The 19,641-nt window shown below is 38.2% G+C and overlaps 1 protein-coding gene and 1 pseudogene across 3 annotated transcripts in view; both read left to right on the top strand.

The window, feature by feature from the left end:
- The window catches only part of PIK3C2A (phosphatidylinositol-4-phosphate 3-kinase catalytic subunit type 2 alpha), a 170,632-nt gene that overhangs the window by 131,917 nt on the left and 19,074 nt on the right, over nucleotides 1-19,641 (top strand). For 2 of the 3 annotated variants that reach the window (XM_027768591.1, XM_006142496.3), the window contains 7 exons: nucleotides 198-386; nucleotides 763-856; nucleotides 1,580-1,674; nucleotides 2,276-2,456; nucleotides 9,624-9,728; nucleotides 10,770-10,862; nucleotides 14,808-14,937. In XM_027768591.1, coding sequence (XP_027624392.1) covers nucleotides 198-386; nucleotides 763-856; nucleotides 1,580-1,674; nucleotides 2,276-2,456; nucleotides 9,624-9,728; nucleotides 10,770-10,862; nucleotides 14,808-14,937 — 887 coding nt within the window. The remainder of the gene's footprint in view (nucleotides 1-197; nucleotides 387-762; nucleotides 857-1,579; nucleotides 1,675-2,275; nucleotides 2,457-9,623; nucleotides 9,729-10,769; nucleotides 10,863-14,807; nucleotides 14,938-19,641) is intronic. The other variant, XM_014584597.2, reaches the window with a different exon arrangement.
- On the top strand, nucleotides 4,819-7,194 carry LOC102493596 (methionine aminopeptidase 2-like; annotated as a pseudogene).

Genomic DNA, 19,641 nt, shown 5'->3' on the forward strand with positions numbered 1-19,641 from the left:
AGGAATGATTTCTTTCCACCTCCAAATTAGGGTAAATTAGTGGTGTTTGCTATACATTGAAATTTTTTTATTCCAAATTAGTGTTAGTGATTCTACCAAGATGGCTGTCCAAATGAATACATTTCTTCTTTGTATTTTTAATCAACTATGCCACTATGATATCACTGAAAAGTAATTTAATTACATTATGTGTGCAGACTTTCTAAAGAAGATAAGGCCTTTTTGTGGGAGAAACGTTATTATTGCTTCAAACACCCCAACTGTCTTCCTAAAGTACTAGCGAGTGCTCCAAACTGGAAATGGGCTAATCTTGCAAAAACGTACTCATTGCTTTACCAGTGGTCTCCGTTGTACCCACTGACCGCGTTGGAGCTTCTTGACTCAAAGTAAGTCAAATACACTTATTTACCCAATTTTATTGTCAATTTTTTCCAGTAAGGTATTATGTTGCAGCAGTACTTTCCCTTTTTTTTAACATGAAACAATTTAATACAATATACTACAATATTGCAGTATATACAATATACTACAATATATTTATATATATATTTAAATATATATTTACAAAGAATGTCTTTTAGATTGAGGTTATCAAAAAGCATTTTGTGTTTAAAACTAAAAGACACACATTATTATGGATAAAAAGCTACTTGAATATTTGTGTGTGTGTGTGAGGAATAGATCGAGATTGTATTTTCAGGGAATACAACTTCACTTTAAAAAAATCACTGTCAAATCCTGATTTTTACGATATTATTCCAGATTTGCTGATCAGGAAGTAAGATCTCTCGCTGTGACCTGGATCGAGGCCATTAGTGACGATGAATTAACAGATCTTCTTCCACAGTTTGTGCAGGTGAATTCTTTACTAGGTTATCTCTTTCTTCACTCTCCCCCCCTCCCAAATTTTTATGAATAGAGAACTTAGTAAGAGATCCCCATTACTGTAGTGTGGGAATGTTGAGGGGCATTGCATTTGGACTTAGTGTGAATTTTTCCCTACTGTTGCCATCTGCCTCATTTGAATATTATGTATACATACCTGATTTTTAAATTCTTAGGCTTTTTAGAATCTTGGAACAAGTGAGACTTGAAATTTTCCTTGTTTTTTCTTTTTAATTTGTCAGAGGGTGTGTACACTTGCCAGAGAGAGACAAAGGGAAAGAAAAGCAAGAAAGCATCTTCCATGGGGCATCATCGTGCTACAGTCCCTTCTCTATCTCTCCCTCCTTTTGGGATTTTGGGCACACAAGCACACAAGCCTGGCATGTTTTTCAAGTTGTCAAGTCCAAAACTCGAACCACATAGTCGGCCATATGGGATCCAGCTACCTTAACCACCAGGCCATGGGCTGGCTTTCCTTATTTTTTCTTTATTTGCCAGTTGAACATAGCTAATGAATATTATTGGCGAGGCACTTTTGTGCCTGCTTTCATAAATTTGGCCTAAATTAATTCATCTGTTTAATTTTTATAATTATCTTTCTTCAGTAATACGTGTTTTATATAGTTTCTCTTTTGATAATTTTATCCAGATATGGGTTTGACTACTACTAATTCTTACTTTCTTTCACACATAGGCTTTGAAATATGAAATTTACTTGAATAGTTCATTAGTGCGCTTCCTTCTGTCCAGGGCATTGGGAAATATCCAAATAGCCCACACTTTGTATTGGTAAGCTTTGCATTATATTAAGTATCTTATTTTTATTTGTAGTATTGAGACTTTGTAAATCTACATGATATGTCCTATTTACTGTGGATACCAGATATTTTATTGAAAGTGTTATCATTTTTTTTTTAAAGATTTTTGCTATAGGGCACGTGCATACACTGGAAAGACAGAGAGAGACAGAAAGTGAGAAATCACCCACCGGGGGCATGGCCATGCTGCAGTCCCTTCTCCATTCTCCTCTTGGGATCGTGGGCATGCATGCACACACACCTGCATGAATTTAAGCCACTGAGTCTGGGACTCAAACCCTGGTTGCCTATGTGGGAGTCCAGTGACGTAACTATTATGCTACCTACTGTTCCCATGAAGGTGTTATATTAAAGAACATTTTATACCTTTGAAATAAATTCCAAAATAACAAGCCCCTTCTATTTAAAAATATTTGGCATGTTATACCTTTGTAATAATGGTTGAGTTTTGATTTGTTTATATAGCTTAAACTAAGTTTCCTAATGTCAAAAAAGGGCTTGTTAAATTTATTTTTGAGGGAGATTTATCCAGGTCTTCTGAGTGGCTGACATAAATATTTTTCCTGTTTTAGGCTTCTCAAAGATGCCCTGCATGATGCACAATTTGGTACCCGATACGAACATGTTTTGGGTGCTCTCCTCTCGGTAGGAGGAAAAGGACTCAGAGAAGAACTTTTAAAGCAGACAAAACTCGTACAGCTTTTAGGAGGAGTAGCAGAAAAAGTAAGGCAGGCTAGTGGATCAGCCAGACAGGTATGTGCTTCTCAAAGGGAACATAATATATGATATTAAAGGATCTTTAGAGTAGACAAATTAAGTTTTTACTCTTGAACCTCTTTTTTATTGTGAAATATTTTTCTAAAGTTTTTTATTTATTTCTTCTATGAGAGAACGAAACAGACAGGCCATAATTCTGATGCCATAATTCACACAAAGCTTCAATACGCTCTGGATCATGGTCACACCTGTGCTCAGCATACTCAGGGAGGCCTCTGGGCATGAACCTAAACCCTTCCCATGTGGGTCCGTCTTGCAGAGTCTACACCTCTGTCCAGCTGTGAATTTTTACTCTTTTGCCAGTAGACTCCCAGTAGAACTGTAACCGTAGCTATTCTACTTTGGGAAGATAAATTCAAAGGTAATTTAAAATACACAAGAAAAAGTTTTACACCCAAACTCAGAAAACCAATGCTTTGTTGTTTCCATGTGTATTAATTTCTTTCTGATAAGAATTGTTTCATTTAGGTTTTTTTCACTATTTTGTTTTTAAATTTTCTCATATTTATAAAAGTAATAAAAGTATGAGTTAATGTTACTTTTTTAAAAATCCAGATAATCAAGAAATTTATAGAATAAAAAATGAAGACATTACCAATTTTAATTTACTCTTCCAGTTTCTCCCTGTAGGTGTCTATTGTTTGCTATATGTCCTTTCTGGTCATTTTACATAACTGTACAATCTATGCTTAAGTGTATATACAAATCTTTATATATACATATTTTTAAATTCTACAGAAACAGAATTGCAGTACACAAACACACATGCACATTTGTTCTTGTTGAGGTAAAATTCACATAACATAAAATACATCATTTTAACCACTTTAAAGTGTAAAGTCAGTGACTTGTAATACATTCACAGTGTTGTACAAGCACTACCACTATGTAATTCCAGAATATTTTCATCACACCCAAAAGAAAGCATGTTCCCATTATCCACTTACCTCCCATTAACCTCTACTCCTACTCCTGGTAACTTCTAATCTGCTTTCTTTACATATGGATTTTCCTATTCTAGGCATTTAATAAAAACAGGATCATTAAACATAATCATTATATGGCTTTTTGTGCCTGATTTCTTTCACTTAACCTAATGTTTTCATCCATATTCTACTGTGTTTAAGTATTTCATGCCTTTTCATAGCTGAATAATATTCCATTATATAAACATACCACATTTTGCTTGTCCACTCACCAGTTACTGGACATTTAAGTTGTTCCCACTATTTAGCTTTTATGAATAATGCTGCTATAAGTACTTATGGGCAAATTTTTGTTTAAATGCTGTTTTTACATTACCTAGGAACGGAATTGCTGGGTCATGGTTATTCTTTGCTTAATTTTTTGAGGAACCGTGAAACTTATGAAACTGTTACCTGCAATAGCTATCCATCATTTTACATTCCCACTCACAGTATGTAAGGGTTTTAATTTCTGCACATACTCACCAACATTCATTTTCTTTCTTTCTTTCTTTTTTATATTATTGCCATTCTAGTGAGTGTGAAGTGGTATCTCACTGTCATTTAAATTTGCATTTTCCTAATGACTCATGATGTTGAGCACAATTTCATGTATTTGTTAGCCACTTCTGTATCTTCTTTGGATGAATGTGTATTTAAAGTCAATTGCCCAAGTTTAAACTGGGTAATCTTTTTGTTGTTGAGGTATAAGTATTATAAAGTAGACCTTTATCAGGACCAGCAGATAGCATATGGTTACGTTGCTGGACTCTCGCATGGCCAACTGCAGTTCAAGTCCCAGACCTGGAGGCTTGAAATTCACACTGGGCACATGTGTGTGCATGCCCAAGATCCCAAGAGGAGAATGGAGGAGAAAGGATTGCGGCGTGACCATCCCCCCTGGAAGGTGATTTCTCGCTTTCTGTCTCTCTGGCGAGCACACATGACCTATAGCACAAATATCTCTCTCTCTCAAAAAAGAAGACCTTTATCATATGCTGCTATAAATTTCCCCAATCTGTGGGTTGTAATTTTACTTCCTTGATAGTGTCCTTTAACGCACAAAGTTTTCTATTCTTTTTTTTCCAGAGATTTTTGCTATAGTGCATGTGCACTCACTGGAGAAAGAGAGACAAAAAGAAAGAAATCACTCCCCAGTGGGGATGGCTACACCACAGTTCATTCTCTTCCGTTCTCTTCTCAGGATTTGGGCACACACACATACAGACACTCAGGATTTGAGCACACACACATACAGACACCTGGTGTGAGTTTCAAGCCACAGGGTCTGGGACTCAAACTGTGATTGGCCATGTGGAAGACCCGCACCTTAACCCACCTGCTAGTCCCTACGGTTTCTGTTTTTAATGAAGTCCAATTTATTCTATTTTTCTTTTGTTGCTTATGCTTTTTGTATCCTATGTAAGAATCCATTGTCAATCCGATGTCCAAAGATGTACAACTGTGTTTTGGGAGTTTAATAGTTTGGACGCCTATGTTTAGTTCTTTGATCCATTTGGAGTTTATTTTTATATAGGGTAGGGGTTCAGTGGACTTTATTCTTTTCATATAGTTATCCAGATGAATTAGCACCATTTGTTAGAGACTTTTTTTTTTCCCTGTAGAATAGTTTTCCACCCTTGTTAAAACTCAGTTGAGCTCTCACTCTCTTGTGCTTTCGGGCAACATGGTGGACGTGGAAGAGACAGCAAACTTCAGGAGCCTGAATGGCGACCTGGATCTGGATGATGAGGAGAGAACTACCTCGATGGCTGAGAAAGGAGCCAAGACAAAAAGGCAGAAGAAAAAGAAGAGTAAAGGAGCTGGCAAAGGGCAACAGGAACCTGATAAAGAATAAGGAACCTCAGTGCAAGACAGTTGGAAAAGCAAGCATTGTAAGATAAAGAGATGATGAAGATGGAGATGGTGATGATATGGAGCAACTGGATAGAAAAAGGAGAAAGAAAAAGAAGATGAGAGAACCAAAAGTTCAAACACACCCTCCCTCAGTTCTGATATGTGACCCGTATCCTAATGGTGTATTTCCCAAAGGACAAGAATGCCTACCCATACAAGATGGATACACAGCTGCTTGGAGAACTACAAGTGAAGTATAGAAAGCATTAGATTGGGCTAATGAAGAGATCTGGAATGATTTTTTGAGAAGCTGCAGAAGCACATCGACAAGTTAGAAAATACGTTGAGCTGGATCAAGCCTGGGATGACAGTGATAGAAATCTTTGGAAGGTAAAAGACTATTCACGTAAACTAGTAAAAAAGGATGGATTAGTTGCAGGCATGGTATTTCCTACTGGGTGTTCTCTCAATAATTGTGTTTCCCATTATATGTGCAATGCTGGTGACAACAGTATTATAGTATGATGACATCTGTAAGACGGACTTTAGAACACGTATAACTGGTAGGATTATTGACTGTGCTTTTACTGGCTCTTTTAATACCAAATATGAAACATTATTAAAAGCTTTAGAAGTTGTCCGTAATACTGGAATAAAGTGTGCTGGAATTGATGTTTGTCTAATTGGGCTAATGAAGAGATCTGGAATGATTTTTTGAGAAGCTGCAGAAGCACATCGACAAGTTAGAAAATACGTTGAGCTGGATCAAGCCTGGGATGACAGTGATAGAAATCTTTGGAAGGTAAAAGACTATTCACGTAAACTAGTAAAAAAGGATGGATTAGTTGCAGGCATGGTATTTCCTACTGGGTGTTCTCTCAATAATTGTGTTTCCCATTATATGTGCAATGCTGGTGACAACAGTATTATAGTATGATGACATCTGTAAGACGGACTTTAGAACACGTATAACTGGTAGGATTATTGACTGTGCTTTTACTGGCTCTTTTAATACCAAATATGAAACATTATTAAAAGCTTTAGAAGTTGTCCGTAATACTGGAATAAAGTGTGCTGGAATTGATGTTTGTCTATGTGATGTTGGTGAGGCCATCCAAGAAGTTACGGAATCCTATGAAGCTGAAATAGATGGGGAGACATATCAAGTGAAACCAATCTGTAACCTTAATGGACACGCAGTGGGGCAGTAATGAATACATGCTGGAAAAACAGTGCCCATCGTGAAGAGAGCAAGGCAGCCATAATGGAGGAAGAAATATATGCCATTGAAACCTCTGCTAGTACAGGAAAAGGTGTTGGACATGTGCTAATAAGGCTTCCACAACAAAATACTTGTTAAATATCATCAATGAAAACATTCGCACTCTTGCCTTCTGCTGAAGATGGCTGAATCACTTGGGAGAAAACAAATACTTGATGGCTCTGAAGAATCTATGTGACTCGGGCATTGTAGATCCATACCCACCAGTATGTGACATTAAAGGATCATATACAGCACACTTTGAACACACCATACTGTTGCATCCAACATGTAAAGTTGTCAGCAGAAGAGATGACCATTAAAATTTTGATCAAAGGCAAACCATCTAATGTAATTAACCAAAGAAAAGGCTTTCAGGACTTTCAGATGTTAAGTATACCCCATCCCCCACTGCCAAGAAATGCTATAAAACTCAAATTAGTTAAGAATGATTTTACATTTTGTTTCGAACACCAAAGAGATGCTTTTCAGATGTTTCTATTGCCATATTCTTACTTGAATGCTTTGAATGACTATCCAATTCTGCACCTATGCCCTCTGGAATTGCTTTTTAACCGTCCTAGAATCCATTTTCTAAAAAATAAAGACATATTCAGATCTGGGGGGAAAAACTCAGTTGATAGGGCTGACTCCCCTTGCACAGTGTTTCAAGACTGTGTGTAGGGTGGGGCCAGTAGGTGGTGTGGTAGTTAAGGGTGCTGGATTCCCACATGGCTGACCACGGTTCGAGTCCCGGACCTGGCAGTTTGCTTTCTCACTTCCCCTTTCTCTCTCTCTGTCTCTCTCTCTGGTCAAATTAAAAAATAATAACAAATGGAATTAAATAAATAAATAATTCTTTAAAAATTTTTAAAGACCATGTACAGGGAGCTGGATCCCTCATGGCCAGCCACAGTTCAAGTCCTGGCAGCTTCTGTGATATACCAGGCAAGCATACATGTGTGCTCTGATGGGGTGGAGCAATGTCAGAGACTGAGGCTTGACCACACCCCACTTGGGGTGCTTTCCTTTTCCCTGTTCCCTACTACCCAGCAAGTCCACACATCTTCTCACAAATTTTTTTAAAAAATCACAAAGAAAAAGAATAAAAATCAATTAATATTATATATAAGGATATTTCTGGACTTAAAATTCCATTCCATTTCCTATATGTCTATCCTTATGCCATACTGTTTTGATTATTATTGTGTATACTGTGTTAGTAAGTTTTTTGACATTGGGAAACATGAATATTTCAAGAACTTGGTTGTATTTTAAGATAGTTTTGGCTATTTAGGGTCTCTTGCAATTCCATATGAATTTTAGGATCAGTGTATTCAGTTCTACAAAAAGGCAGTTGGAATTTTGATAGAATTGTGTTGAGGGATAGCTGTGGTTTGGTGGAGAAGGTAGCTGGATCCCCCATGGCTGACTGCATGATTTGAATCCCCAGTCCGGCAATTTGGAAAACACTGGGCATATGTGCACTTGTGCCCAAAACTCCAAAAGGAGGAAGAGGTGTCGGAGAAGGAATTACAGTGTGACCATATCCTGTGGGAGGTACTTTCTTGTCTTCCCTCTCTCTGTATCTGTCTCTGGTAAGCACATACACCCTCTGGCAAATTAAAAACAAAATAGAATTATGTTGAATCTGCAGTTCAGTTTGTGATACTGTACTCTTAATGGTATTAAGTCTCCCAATTCATGAATATGGGAGTGGGTCTTTTCATTTGTTTAGATCTTTTTTATTTCATTCATTGAAAAAAATTAAGAATTATTTTATTTTTAACTTTATTTATTTAAAGTTAAAATCTTCCTTCCTTCCTTCCTTCCTTCCTTCCTTCCTTCCTTCCTACCTACCTACCTACCTACCTACCTACCTTCCTTACCAGAGAGGGACAGAGAGAGCGATAGAGACAGTAAAAAAACAAGCTGCCAGGTCTAGGACTCAAATTGTGGTCAGCCATGTGGGAGTCCAGGACCCTTAACTATCATGCCACCTGCTGGCCCTGATTTTTAAAATTTTAACAGAGACTACTTGCACTTGCCAGAAAGAGACAGAAACAGGGAGAGGAAGATGGAGAAAGCACCCTCTGATAGAGCATGGTCATGCTACAACCTCTTCTCTTCTAATTCTCTATCCAATTGGAATTTTCAGCACACATGCACCCAGTGTGTTATTTAAGCTTCCAGTGCTGGAATTTGAACTGTGAGGTTGCCCATGTAGGATCTGGTTCTCTCAACCATGAGGCCACAGCTCCAGTCCTGTATATTTTTTTCATTTCTCTCAACAATTAGTCATTTTGTTTTTGTAAATTGCTTTTTAAATTTTATCTTGGAGAATTGCTGTCAGCATGTATAGTTTATTCCATGTTTCTTAATAGACACATAATATTCAAGGTATTATAGCATAAATTATGAACTGTTATGTCTATGTAGAGTGTTTATACATTTCTTTCTTTCCCAAATAGTACTACAGTGAATTTTAGTGTATAAGTTTTTGCCTTCATGCTAGTATTTCCTTATAAGATATTCCTACAGGTGAAATAGTTGACTTGAGAGCTATGTACATTTTAAATTTTAATAGTATCTGTAAGATTGAAATAGCTATGCCTGTATATACCTCTCTCCCCACCAACAGATTATGTATGAAATTGGTGGTGGTGGTGTTTCCCATTGCTGGGTGCTATCTTTAAGTTTTTACATGACAGATGAAAAATTTCATTTCATTTTTCTTTAACTTTTATTGGGATGTCACGAAAGTCATGACACATTTTTGCATAGAAAAACAGAAAAATTTATCATGACTTTCTCAACAACTTAGTATTTCATTGATTGTTGGTGAGCTTTACCATTTTCATGTACATTGCTTGGCCATAGGTACTTTATCCTTTGCCCATCCCACTTTTATTTTTACGTGTAACTCTGGTTAGCAACAACAGTTTTGACCATTTGAAAATTTGACATTTTAAAAATGTATCCACAGCACAGTTTTTTTCTTTTTCTTAAAATAGATCCTCACTTTCATTATGTACTTACAGTATCAATCTCTTTCCATAGGTTGTCCTCCAAAGGAGTATGGAACGAGTACAGTCCTTTTTTCTGAGAAATAAATGCCGTCTCCCTCTGAATCCAAGTCTAGTGGCAAAAGAATTAAATATTAAGGTGATATATACAATACTTACAAATTCATATACATTTCAAAATAATACATAGGAAGAAGGCAAACGGGCAGGTATGCTTAAGGCAAATGAGGGTGAAACCTACATAGGTTGGTTGTGAGTACATGCACGGATGTCTGTCTGTGATTAGGGTCCACATTTACCTTGGCATATTGTTACCTTCTCACCATTCCTGAAAGAAAAGCAGTGGAAAGTTACTCACACCTTAAATTTTATGTTTTTTTCTCTTAAATTGGTTTCACTGTTTTAAATTTGCATTTTAGGCATTTCATTTTAACATAAGATATCATTTTTGCTCACAGAATTATTGGGTCATTGGAAGAGTAATAAAGTATTTTTCCGTTTTTCTGTGCAAAAGTGTGTCATGAGTTTTCTGATGACCCAGGTTTTTATATTTTAAGAATTATTTAATTTTATTTATTCATTCATTTATTTTTTTAATTTAACAGAACGAGACACACACACACACACACACACACACACACACACACACACAGGGGAGGGAGGTGTGAGAAAGCAAGCCACCAGGTCCAGGATTTGAACCGTGGTTGGCCATGTGGAAGTGTCCAACCCCTTAACCACCATGCCACCTGCTGGTCCTTGATGACTCAGTATTTTCATGAAAGGTTTGCAATATTTGACTTCATAGCTAATTACCAATGATAATACCATGAATAAGAGAAATAGCAGTCTCGTCCTAGATCACAGTGACTTAGAGAAAGGATAAGAATAGCACAAGACTGTGTTGTTGAAGGATGAATACAAAAGAAGATCAAACTTTAAAAGTTTTGTCTCAAGTTCTTTGCTTAAAGAGGTGGCATTTCATTCATATATGCTACAATTTAATTTTCAGAGTATTTCTATAACCTTTTATTGGCCAGATCTAAAAAAACAGTGCCCATGTATTCTTTCATCTGTCATAATTCAGAGAGACAAGTGAAAAGGAAATATCTAGGAGAAAAGTTACTAAGCCCATTTTTATTCCAGTGTTACCTTTGTAATGATTAATATGTTTTACTTGCAGTCATGTTCTTTCTTCAGTTCTAATGCCATGCCCCTAAAAGTCACAATGGTGAATGCCGATCCTATGGGGGAAGAAATTAATGTTATGTTTAAGGTGAGCAAAACAGGTATACATTTTTATAATGGGAATTGATGCTTTTTTTAACCAAATTCCTTTTCCAAAATTACAAAGTAATTATGCTTATTTAATATTTAATTAAGTTAAATAGTTATGCGAAAATGATCACTGATAAAAACTGTTCCCAAACAGTTTGGGGAATAAATGCCCCTCTGGGCTAGAACTGCTGCCCGTGGGTATGGCTGTGGGACTCTTTATAACCCCTGGCAGTGCCTTTCGTGCAGACCATGATGGGAATGGCACCTCTTAGAGCTGTGTGTTGCAAAACTGCCTAACTATCAGCAGTGGCATAGGGTTTTGAAATACATAGTTTACTTAGAGAGCAGCAGTGCTGAAGTAATACAGAGTAATCTGTCACCTATCACAAAATTGTGTGTTGTGATCTTATTTTTTTGGGGGGGGCAAGGTTTTTGCTACAGGGCGCGTGCGCTTGCCAGAGAGACAGAGAGTCAGAAAGCAAGAAATCACCACCCAGGGGAGATGACCACACCACACTCCCTACTCCTCCATTCTCCTCTCGAGATCTGAGGCATGCACACACACACGTGCCTGGCGTGAGTTTAAGCCACTGGATCCAGGACTTGAACCGTGGTTGAATACATGGAGTTCAGCAACATAGCCATGATGCTAACTGCTGGTCCCGATAATTTGTATATTTTGAGGAATGGAGAGTTTTAGTTAATTTGTGAGCTGGATAAATGGAAGTTAGCCAAGATATCTTCTATTGAATCACCTCTGATGGACATATAGCAGGTTCCCATATACCCATACTCAGTTTTGGACTCTGTCTTTTTGTTTCACAGATGTCAGTGCCTTTTCCTAAAATAGTACCATTGGTTTTGATTACAGACATTTATGTGCTAGATTTTAGTTTGTTAAAGCAAATTCCCATTATTCTGTCTTTTTGTCTGTCTTTCTGTATTATTGTCTTTCTGACTTTATTTCTTTTTGTCTTTATTAATTTCTGCCTTCTTTTCTTTCTGTTGTTTTTTTCTTTTTTTAAAAGAAATTTTTGCTATAGGGCATGTGTGCTCACCAGAGACAGAGACACAGAGAGAGAGAGATAAATCACCCTCCAGGTCGATGGCCACACTGCAATCTTTTCTCCTCCATTCTCTTGAGATTTTGGCACACATGCACATGCTCCTGGTGTGAGTTTCGAGCTGCTGGGTCTGGGACTTGAATCGTAGCCTGCCATGTGGGAATCGAATGCCACAACCACTCTGCCACCTACTCACCCCTTCTTTCCTTCTTTTTTTCTTTTTGTCTTTCTCTATTTATTTCTGTCCTTCTGTCTTTTTTTTTTTTGGAAATTTTTGAGAAATTTTTTGGGGAAAGATTTTGATAGAGTATGTGTGCTTACCAGAGAGACAGAGAGATAGAAAGCAAGAAATCATCCCCCAGGGGGGTGGCCACACCACAATCCCTTCTCCATTCTCCTCCTGGGATCTTCAGCATGCTCATGCACTCGGCATTTTGAAGCCACTGGGTCTGGAACTCAAACTGTGGTTGGCCAGTGATGCAACCAATAGCTACGCCATCTGCTGGTCTCTTTTCTTTCTGTCCTTTTATCTTTCTGTCATTCTGTCATTTTTCCCTTTCTCTTTCTTTCCCCACAGAGACTGTCACACTGCAATCACTCCTCTGCTTCTTACTTCTTTTAAGAATCTGGCCATGCAAGCACAGGTGCCCAGTGTGGTTTTTGAGCTACCGGGCCCAGCACATGAACCACACAGTCAGCCATAGGGGACCTAGCTACCTTACCCACCATGTCACCAATTGGCCCCCTTTATTCTTTTCCACAATTTCTTGGGTAGTCTCAAGAATGTGTTCATGGGACCAGCAGTTAGTGCAATGGCTATGTTGCTGGACTTCGACTGTGGTTCGAGTCCCAGACTTGGTGACTTAAACTCACGGTGCGCGTGTGTGCGTGCCCAAGATCCCGAGAAGAAAACGGAGAAGGGATTGTGGTGTGTTCATCCTCCCTAGGCGATGATTTCTCGCTTTCTGTCCCTCTCTGTCTTTTTGGCGAATGGACACACTCTATAGCAAAAAATACTCTCAAAAAAAAGAATGTGTTCATCATTATGTGCTTTTTAGGAGAGGTTTTTCTTATTGGGCACGTGCGCTCGTCTGAATGACAGAGAGAGACAGAGAGAGAGAAAGCGAGAAATCACCCCCCCAGGGGGGATGGTCACGCCGCAATTCCTTCTCCTCCATTCTCCTCTCGGGATCTTGGGCACACACACACACGTACCTGGCATGAGTTTAAGCCACCGGGTCCAGGACTCAAACCACGGTCAACTACATGGGAGTTCAGCGACATAGCCATTACAGCCATTACACTAACTGCTGGTCCCCATTATGTGCTTTATAAAAATTATTTTCTACATTTTAAAAAGGAAATGGAGGGCCAGCTAGTGGCATGGTAGTTAAGGCAACCAGATCCTGCATGTCTGATGGTACAGTTTAAATCTCGGACCAGAGGTTTAGAAAATACGCCAGACATGTGTGCATACATGCCCAAAATCCTGAGAAAAGAATAGAGAAGATGGAATTGTAGTGTGGCCACCCACCACCACTGGAGGATTTCTTTCTCTTTCTCTCCCTCTTTGTCTATGTGTCTCTCTCCAGTGAGTGCATATGCCCCATAGTAAATTTTAGAAAAAGAGGGAACCAGCAGTTAGCGTAATGGCTATGTCACTGGACTCTCACGTAGTCAACCGCGGTTCGTGTCCCGGACCCGGTGGCTTAAAACTCACACCAGGCACGTGTGTGTGCATGCCCAAGATCCTGAGAGGAGAATGGAGGAGAAGGGATTGCGGCGTGACCATCCCCCCTGGGGGGTGATTTCTCGCTTTCTGTCTCTATGTCTCTTTCTGTCTGTCTGGCGAGCGCACGCACCCTATAGTGAAAATCTCTCCCAAAAAAAAGAAAAAGGAAAGGAAAACTTGTTGGTGTTCCAAATAGAGTTAATTCCTTTTGGGAGGGTTTATGTTCTTAAGTAAACTTATTTTTTAAGTAAGTTTTTTCTTTTGAGATAATTATAAATTTATAGGAAGTTGTGAGGAATTATCCAGAGAGATCCTAGTTCTTTGAACCCAAATCCCCCAATGGTAACCTCTTGTAAGACCATGGTGCAGTATCACAATCAGGATATTGGCATTGATACAATTAAGTTGTAGAACATTTTGATCATCACAAAGATCCCCCATGTTACCCTTTTATTCCCAGGTATAATTCATATCCATAAACTCAAACTGTTGAAACGTATGGTTGTATAGTTCAGGAAATTGAGATATGAAGAAGTAACTTTGTCTAGAAGCTGCAGAGAGTAAAAAGGTAGTTCTGTTCATCTCATTCTGTATTCTTTTTACTATCCCCCAAGCCTCCAGATTTTACAGTATATAATCTTTTTTAAAAAATAATTATTTATTTTATTTTATTCATTTGTTTATTTATTTTTTTTACTTTGACCAGAGAGAGACAGAGAGTGAGAATGAGAAAGCAGAAGTGAGAAAACAAGCCACCAGATTCAGGACTCGAACCCTGGTCTGCCATGTGGGAGTATCCAGCACCTTAACCACCATGCCACCTGCTGGTCCCTACAGTATATAATCTTTTAAAATCTTTTAGAAAGGTACAAATTTCAGGCCAGCAGGTGGTGTGGTAGGTAAGGTGCTAAACTCCTGTATGGGTGGCTGACCACGGTTCAAGTGCTGGTCCTAGCAGCTTGAAACATGTTGGGCATGTGCGTGTGGGTGTATGTCCAAAATCCAGAGAGGAGAATGAAGGAGAAGAGATTGTGACATGGCTATCCCCACTAGGGGATGATTTCTCACTTAAAATTAAAAAAAAAAAAAAAAAAAAAACGGAAAAGAAAGAAAGGGACAGGTTTCATTTTGTTTCCTTGATTTTAAGGTTGGCGAAGATCTTCGACAAGATATGTTAGCTTTACAGATGATAAAGATTATGGATAAAATATGGCTTAAAGAAGGACTAGATCTGAGGATGGTAATTTTCAAATGTCTCTCAACTGGCAGAGATCGAGGTACGTTTATTAGCTGTCTTATGTCTTGTCTTTTTTTCTGTGAACTCAGCTTAGAATAGGCCTGCCTCTAAGGGTCTTGCTGCAGATATGCTATGATCTTAGTAGTTTCTTTTAATCTGTTATGTTATTGATTCCATTTATCACAATTACATCCCTTTAAAAAACAGCTTAGTGCTAGCCCTGATAAATACTTCTGTGGTAATCAGAGCTGTCTAATTGACCCAGTGAGAACGTCATGACGTTCAGCTTTTGAACTGAAAAATAAGGCCATATCCAAGTTTAACCAACTTTGATTTTATTTCTGTAAAATAAAGTCATGATTACAAAGATTTTTTTCATGGAGAGCAGATTTTTATCTCATTATTTATTAAGTTTAAAATAACGAGTGTAAAATAATCCAGTATCTGATACTATATGTGAGTAAATGATAGTCATCATCATCCTCATTTTAATATTGCTGTGTAAGGCATGTATGCTCGTTGGAGAGACCAAGAGAGGGAAAGTAAGAAATTACCCCCAGGGAGGATGGCCATGCAGCAGTCCCTTCTCTTCCATTATGCTTTTGGGATTTTGAGCATTCATGCATCAGTGCCTGGTATGTTTTTCATGCTGCTGGGTCTGGGACTTGAACCATGCAGTTAGCCATGTGTGATCTAGCTGCCCTATCCACTGTGCTACTGGCTGGTCCATCATCATTATCAATCTTACTCAATAAATGTTTGTTGTGCATTTACCACCTGTAAAATACTAAGAATATGTAGTGCTTATATTAAAGACGTATATAAGGACTTAGAATATGCTTTAATAGGGACCAGTAGTTGGTGTGATTGCTATGTTGCTGGACTCCCATGTAGTCGACCGTGGTTCAAGTCCTGGACCCGGTGGCTTAAACTCACGCTGGGCACATGTGCGTGTGTGCCCAAGATCCCAAGAGGAGAAGGGAGGAGAAGGGATTGTGGCGTGGCCATCCCCCCGGGGGGTGATTTCTCACTTTCTGTCTCTCTTTCTGGTGAGCACATATGCCCTATAGCAAAAACCTCTCCCCCCTCCGAAAAATAAGAATATGCTTTAATAAACTAAAAGCTCTAAGAACATGATAAAGCAATGCTGTGGGGTTTTAAAGGAGGGAAAGATCACATATGGTTGGTAGAAATGAGAAATGCTGCACAGATCCCAATAATAGACCCTAGGAAGTCACCTAAATCTAACCATCCTTCTAACATTTGCCGTACAATTTATGGTTAAATACCTGTAGCAAAGAGAATTCACTGCATTTTAATGCACTTTAATCCATTTTATCTCAGATGGTTCTGACAGCTTGTAAAAGTCTTGTATTTAGGTAACTGGAAACCGATTCCTGATGTCTTTTACCTATTGGTTCTAATTCTGTTCATAGACTATACAATTCAGTTGAGTTCCTCTTCAGCATGATCAGTATTGTGGCCTCAGATCTTGGGTTCCAAATTCATCAGTCATTGTCATAGGTGACTCATGTATCTTATTAACTGTTTTCCTTATGAAGTGTTCAAGTAATTCCTTGTCTCTAAAAATGGCATCTAGATTTTATAGAATACAAAGGCCAGGCAAAGTGTCACACACTTGATGCTTATTCACAAGTGAACCGGTAAACCTCATTATACTTACTGTTAAGCTATGTCTTAGACTTCCTGTATTTGTAGTACATTTTGTATCTTAGACTCATGTGTGGGGCCTTAACTATAAATTTTGTTGTATTTGATCCACTTCTTTTCAGTTCTTGAATTCTTTCTAAAAGTCTGCATTTTATTATGTCATTGAATTCCTTAGCTTGTCATGAGCAGATTTGAAGAACATATTCTGTTGCTTTTGCTAAGTCATTGGGAAACATGTTTACCAAGAAAGGGTGAAGGACCAACCTTTGTTGCATGCCACTGGAGCCCCCCCCCCCCCACACCACCCACCAGGTGAGGGTGACTCATGTATCTTATTAACTGTTTTCCTTATGAAGTGTTCAAGTAATTCCTTGTCTCTAAAAATGGCATCTAGATTTTATAGAATACAAAGGCCAGGCAAAGTGTCACACACTTGATGCTTATTCACAAGTGAACCGGTAAACCTCATTATACTTACTGTTAAGCTATGTCTTAGACTTCCTGTATTTGTAGTACATTTTGTATCTTAGACTCATGTGTGGGGCCTTAACTATAAATTTTGTTGTATTTGATCCACTTCTTTTCAGTTCTTGAATTCTTTCTAAAAGTCTGCATTTTATTATGTCATTGAATTCCTTAGCTTGTCATGAGCAGATTTGAAGAACATATTCTGTTGCTTTTGCTAAGTCATTGGGAAACATGTTTACCAAGAAAGGGTGAAGGACCAACTTTTTTTCATGCCACTGGAGCCCCCCCCCCACACACACACACACATAGTGATGGCTAAATCAAGTAGAATGTTTTACATAGTGTCTCGTCTTGTGTTATCAGCCACTTTTTTTCCATTTTAGTCATCAGAACAGCATGAGAGCCTTGTAACCTTCCTTGCTTACAGGAAAATGCATACTTTATTTATCTTGTCAAAAAGAAAAGCGGGCCACTTTAAGAATTCATGCTGATGGTTATTCATATACATTTTATAAGATGTAAGTTGTTCTATCAAAAAAAAAAACTCTTTAGCAATGTATCATCTCAATTAGATTCTTTTTTTTTTTTGTTACCACAGTTTGTTCACATAGTCCATCATCTTTCTCCTTTTGGAACTCCATGTAATTTTGGAGGCTTAATCATCTTTTTTTTTTTTTTTTTTTTTTTTTTTTTTAATATTGTCTCACTAATGGTTGATGCCTTGCCCTGTGCTGAGTTTTTCACTTGCATCATCTTATTGTATCCTTAGGTTTCACATGCAGAAATCACAGCCACACTGTCTGAAGTTTTTCACAAGCGCCTTAGCTTATAGTAATCTCCCACCCCCAAATTCGGCAATCGTCTTTAATTCTCACCAGAGATTTATTTTATTGTTTTGCTTTAGGGACCAGTCACTGGTATGGTGATAAAAGCGACTATATCTCACTTGGCTGACAGCGCAGTTCGAGTCCTGGACCCGGCACCTTGAAAATCATTCTGGGCATATTACCTGTATGCCCAAATCCTGAGAGAATAGAGAAGAGATTGTGGCATAGTCATCTCCCTCACCCCCTGGGGAGGTGCTTTTTCCCTTTCCTTCTCTCTCTGTCTCTCTCAGGTGAACACACTATAGCAAACTATCTATCTATAGTTTTTAAAAGTTTTTTAATTCAGACTTTTTCAAAAATTTGCCAGAGGAAGTGTGCAGTAACTGAAGAGAAAAGGTGGGGCATTGGGAAGTGGACAGTCACACTGTAATCCCTTCTCCTCCTTTTGAGATTTTGGGCACCTGTGTGCTCAGCAAGTTTATCAGGTCATGAGGTTCAGGACTTGAACTGTGCAGTCAGCCATGTGGGATCTAGCCACCGTATATACTACACCACTGGCTAGCCTGACATTTATTTTGTATTACCTTACTTTTATTTTTTATGCATTGTGTCTCCCTCACTGGATTGATTATATGTTCTCTCAAGCGCAGGCTGTGTCTTACATAGCTAGTAGTACTTTGTATATCCTATGAACTTTGGTCCACTGTTTTGCACATAGTAATTAGACATAGTTCTAAAATCAAGATAGAGGTGCTCAAGAGGGTGTTGCTCTGACTATAAATGAGATGTGCAATCAAAATAACATAAAGAACCAAATGAGGGACCAGCAGTTGGCATAATGGCTATGTTGCTGGACTCCCATGTAGTTGACCATGGTTCAAGTCCCAGACCCCCTGCGCTTAAACTCACGCCTGGCGCATGTATGTGCATGCCTGAGATCCCGAGAGGAAAATGGAGGAGAAGGGATTGCAGCATGACTATTCCTCCTGGGGGGTGATTTCTCGCTTTCTGTCTCTCTGGCCAGCACACGTGCCCTATAGCAAAAAAAAAATTCTATAAAAAAAGAACCAAATGAATTTATTCTGACATGTGTAAGCAGACTTCTTGAATTAAAACCTGGCCTGGCTTACTGTCTATTGGAGTGTCCTTGAGACCTTAGTCACTTGGTTTTCTCCAGTCTATTATCCAAAGCAGATATCTGTTAGTATATTTTTTATTTTCACACTAATATATCTTCATTTTAAACTATATAAATTATTTTGAAATTATATGACTAATATATGTATATAATAAAATATCTAGATAGTATATCATAGAATAAATTAAAAAGTAAATCTTAGTTTTTCCCCACTACCTTCATCCTTTGTTTTAGGCATTTTAATCCCAAAATGTAACCATTTACATAGCCTTCTGGAAATATTTAATACATATTCTAATATCTATAACATCTTTCTTTTTAAACACAAGAGGTATAGTTCTCCTCCTGGACTTTAAATAACATTTTTATGATCTTTCTATATAAACACATAGAGACTTAACTCTCTCTATTAAGTTATGTAGCTGTCCCATAGCTGCATATCCCACAGTGTGGTGTGAGACACTCTATCTTGTCCAAGTATGTGATTAGACAAAGTTTGGGGGCTGACATGAAACAGCATGACTTTATAAGTAACTTCACTGGCAAGATCAATATCATTTAGTTTGTAATTAATTATGTTATCCTGGGACCAGTAGATGGCTGGTTACGTCACTGGACTCCCACATAGTCAACCGCCATT

The sequence above is a fragment of the Tupaia chinensis genome, unplaced genomic scaffold (genome assembly GCF_000334495.1).
Source record: "Tupaia chinensis unplaced genomic scaffold, TupChi_1.0 Scaffold000077_1, whole genome shotgun sequence".
Lineage (NCBI taxonomy): Eukaryota > Metazoa > Chordata > Mammalia > Scandentia > Tupaiidae > Tupaia > Tupaia belangeri.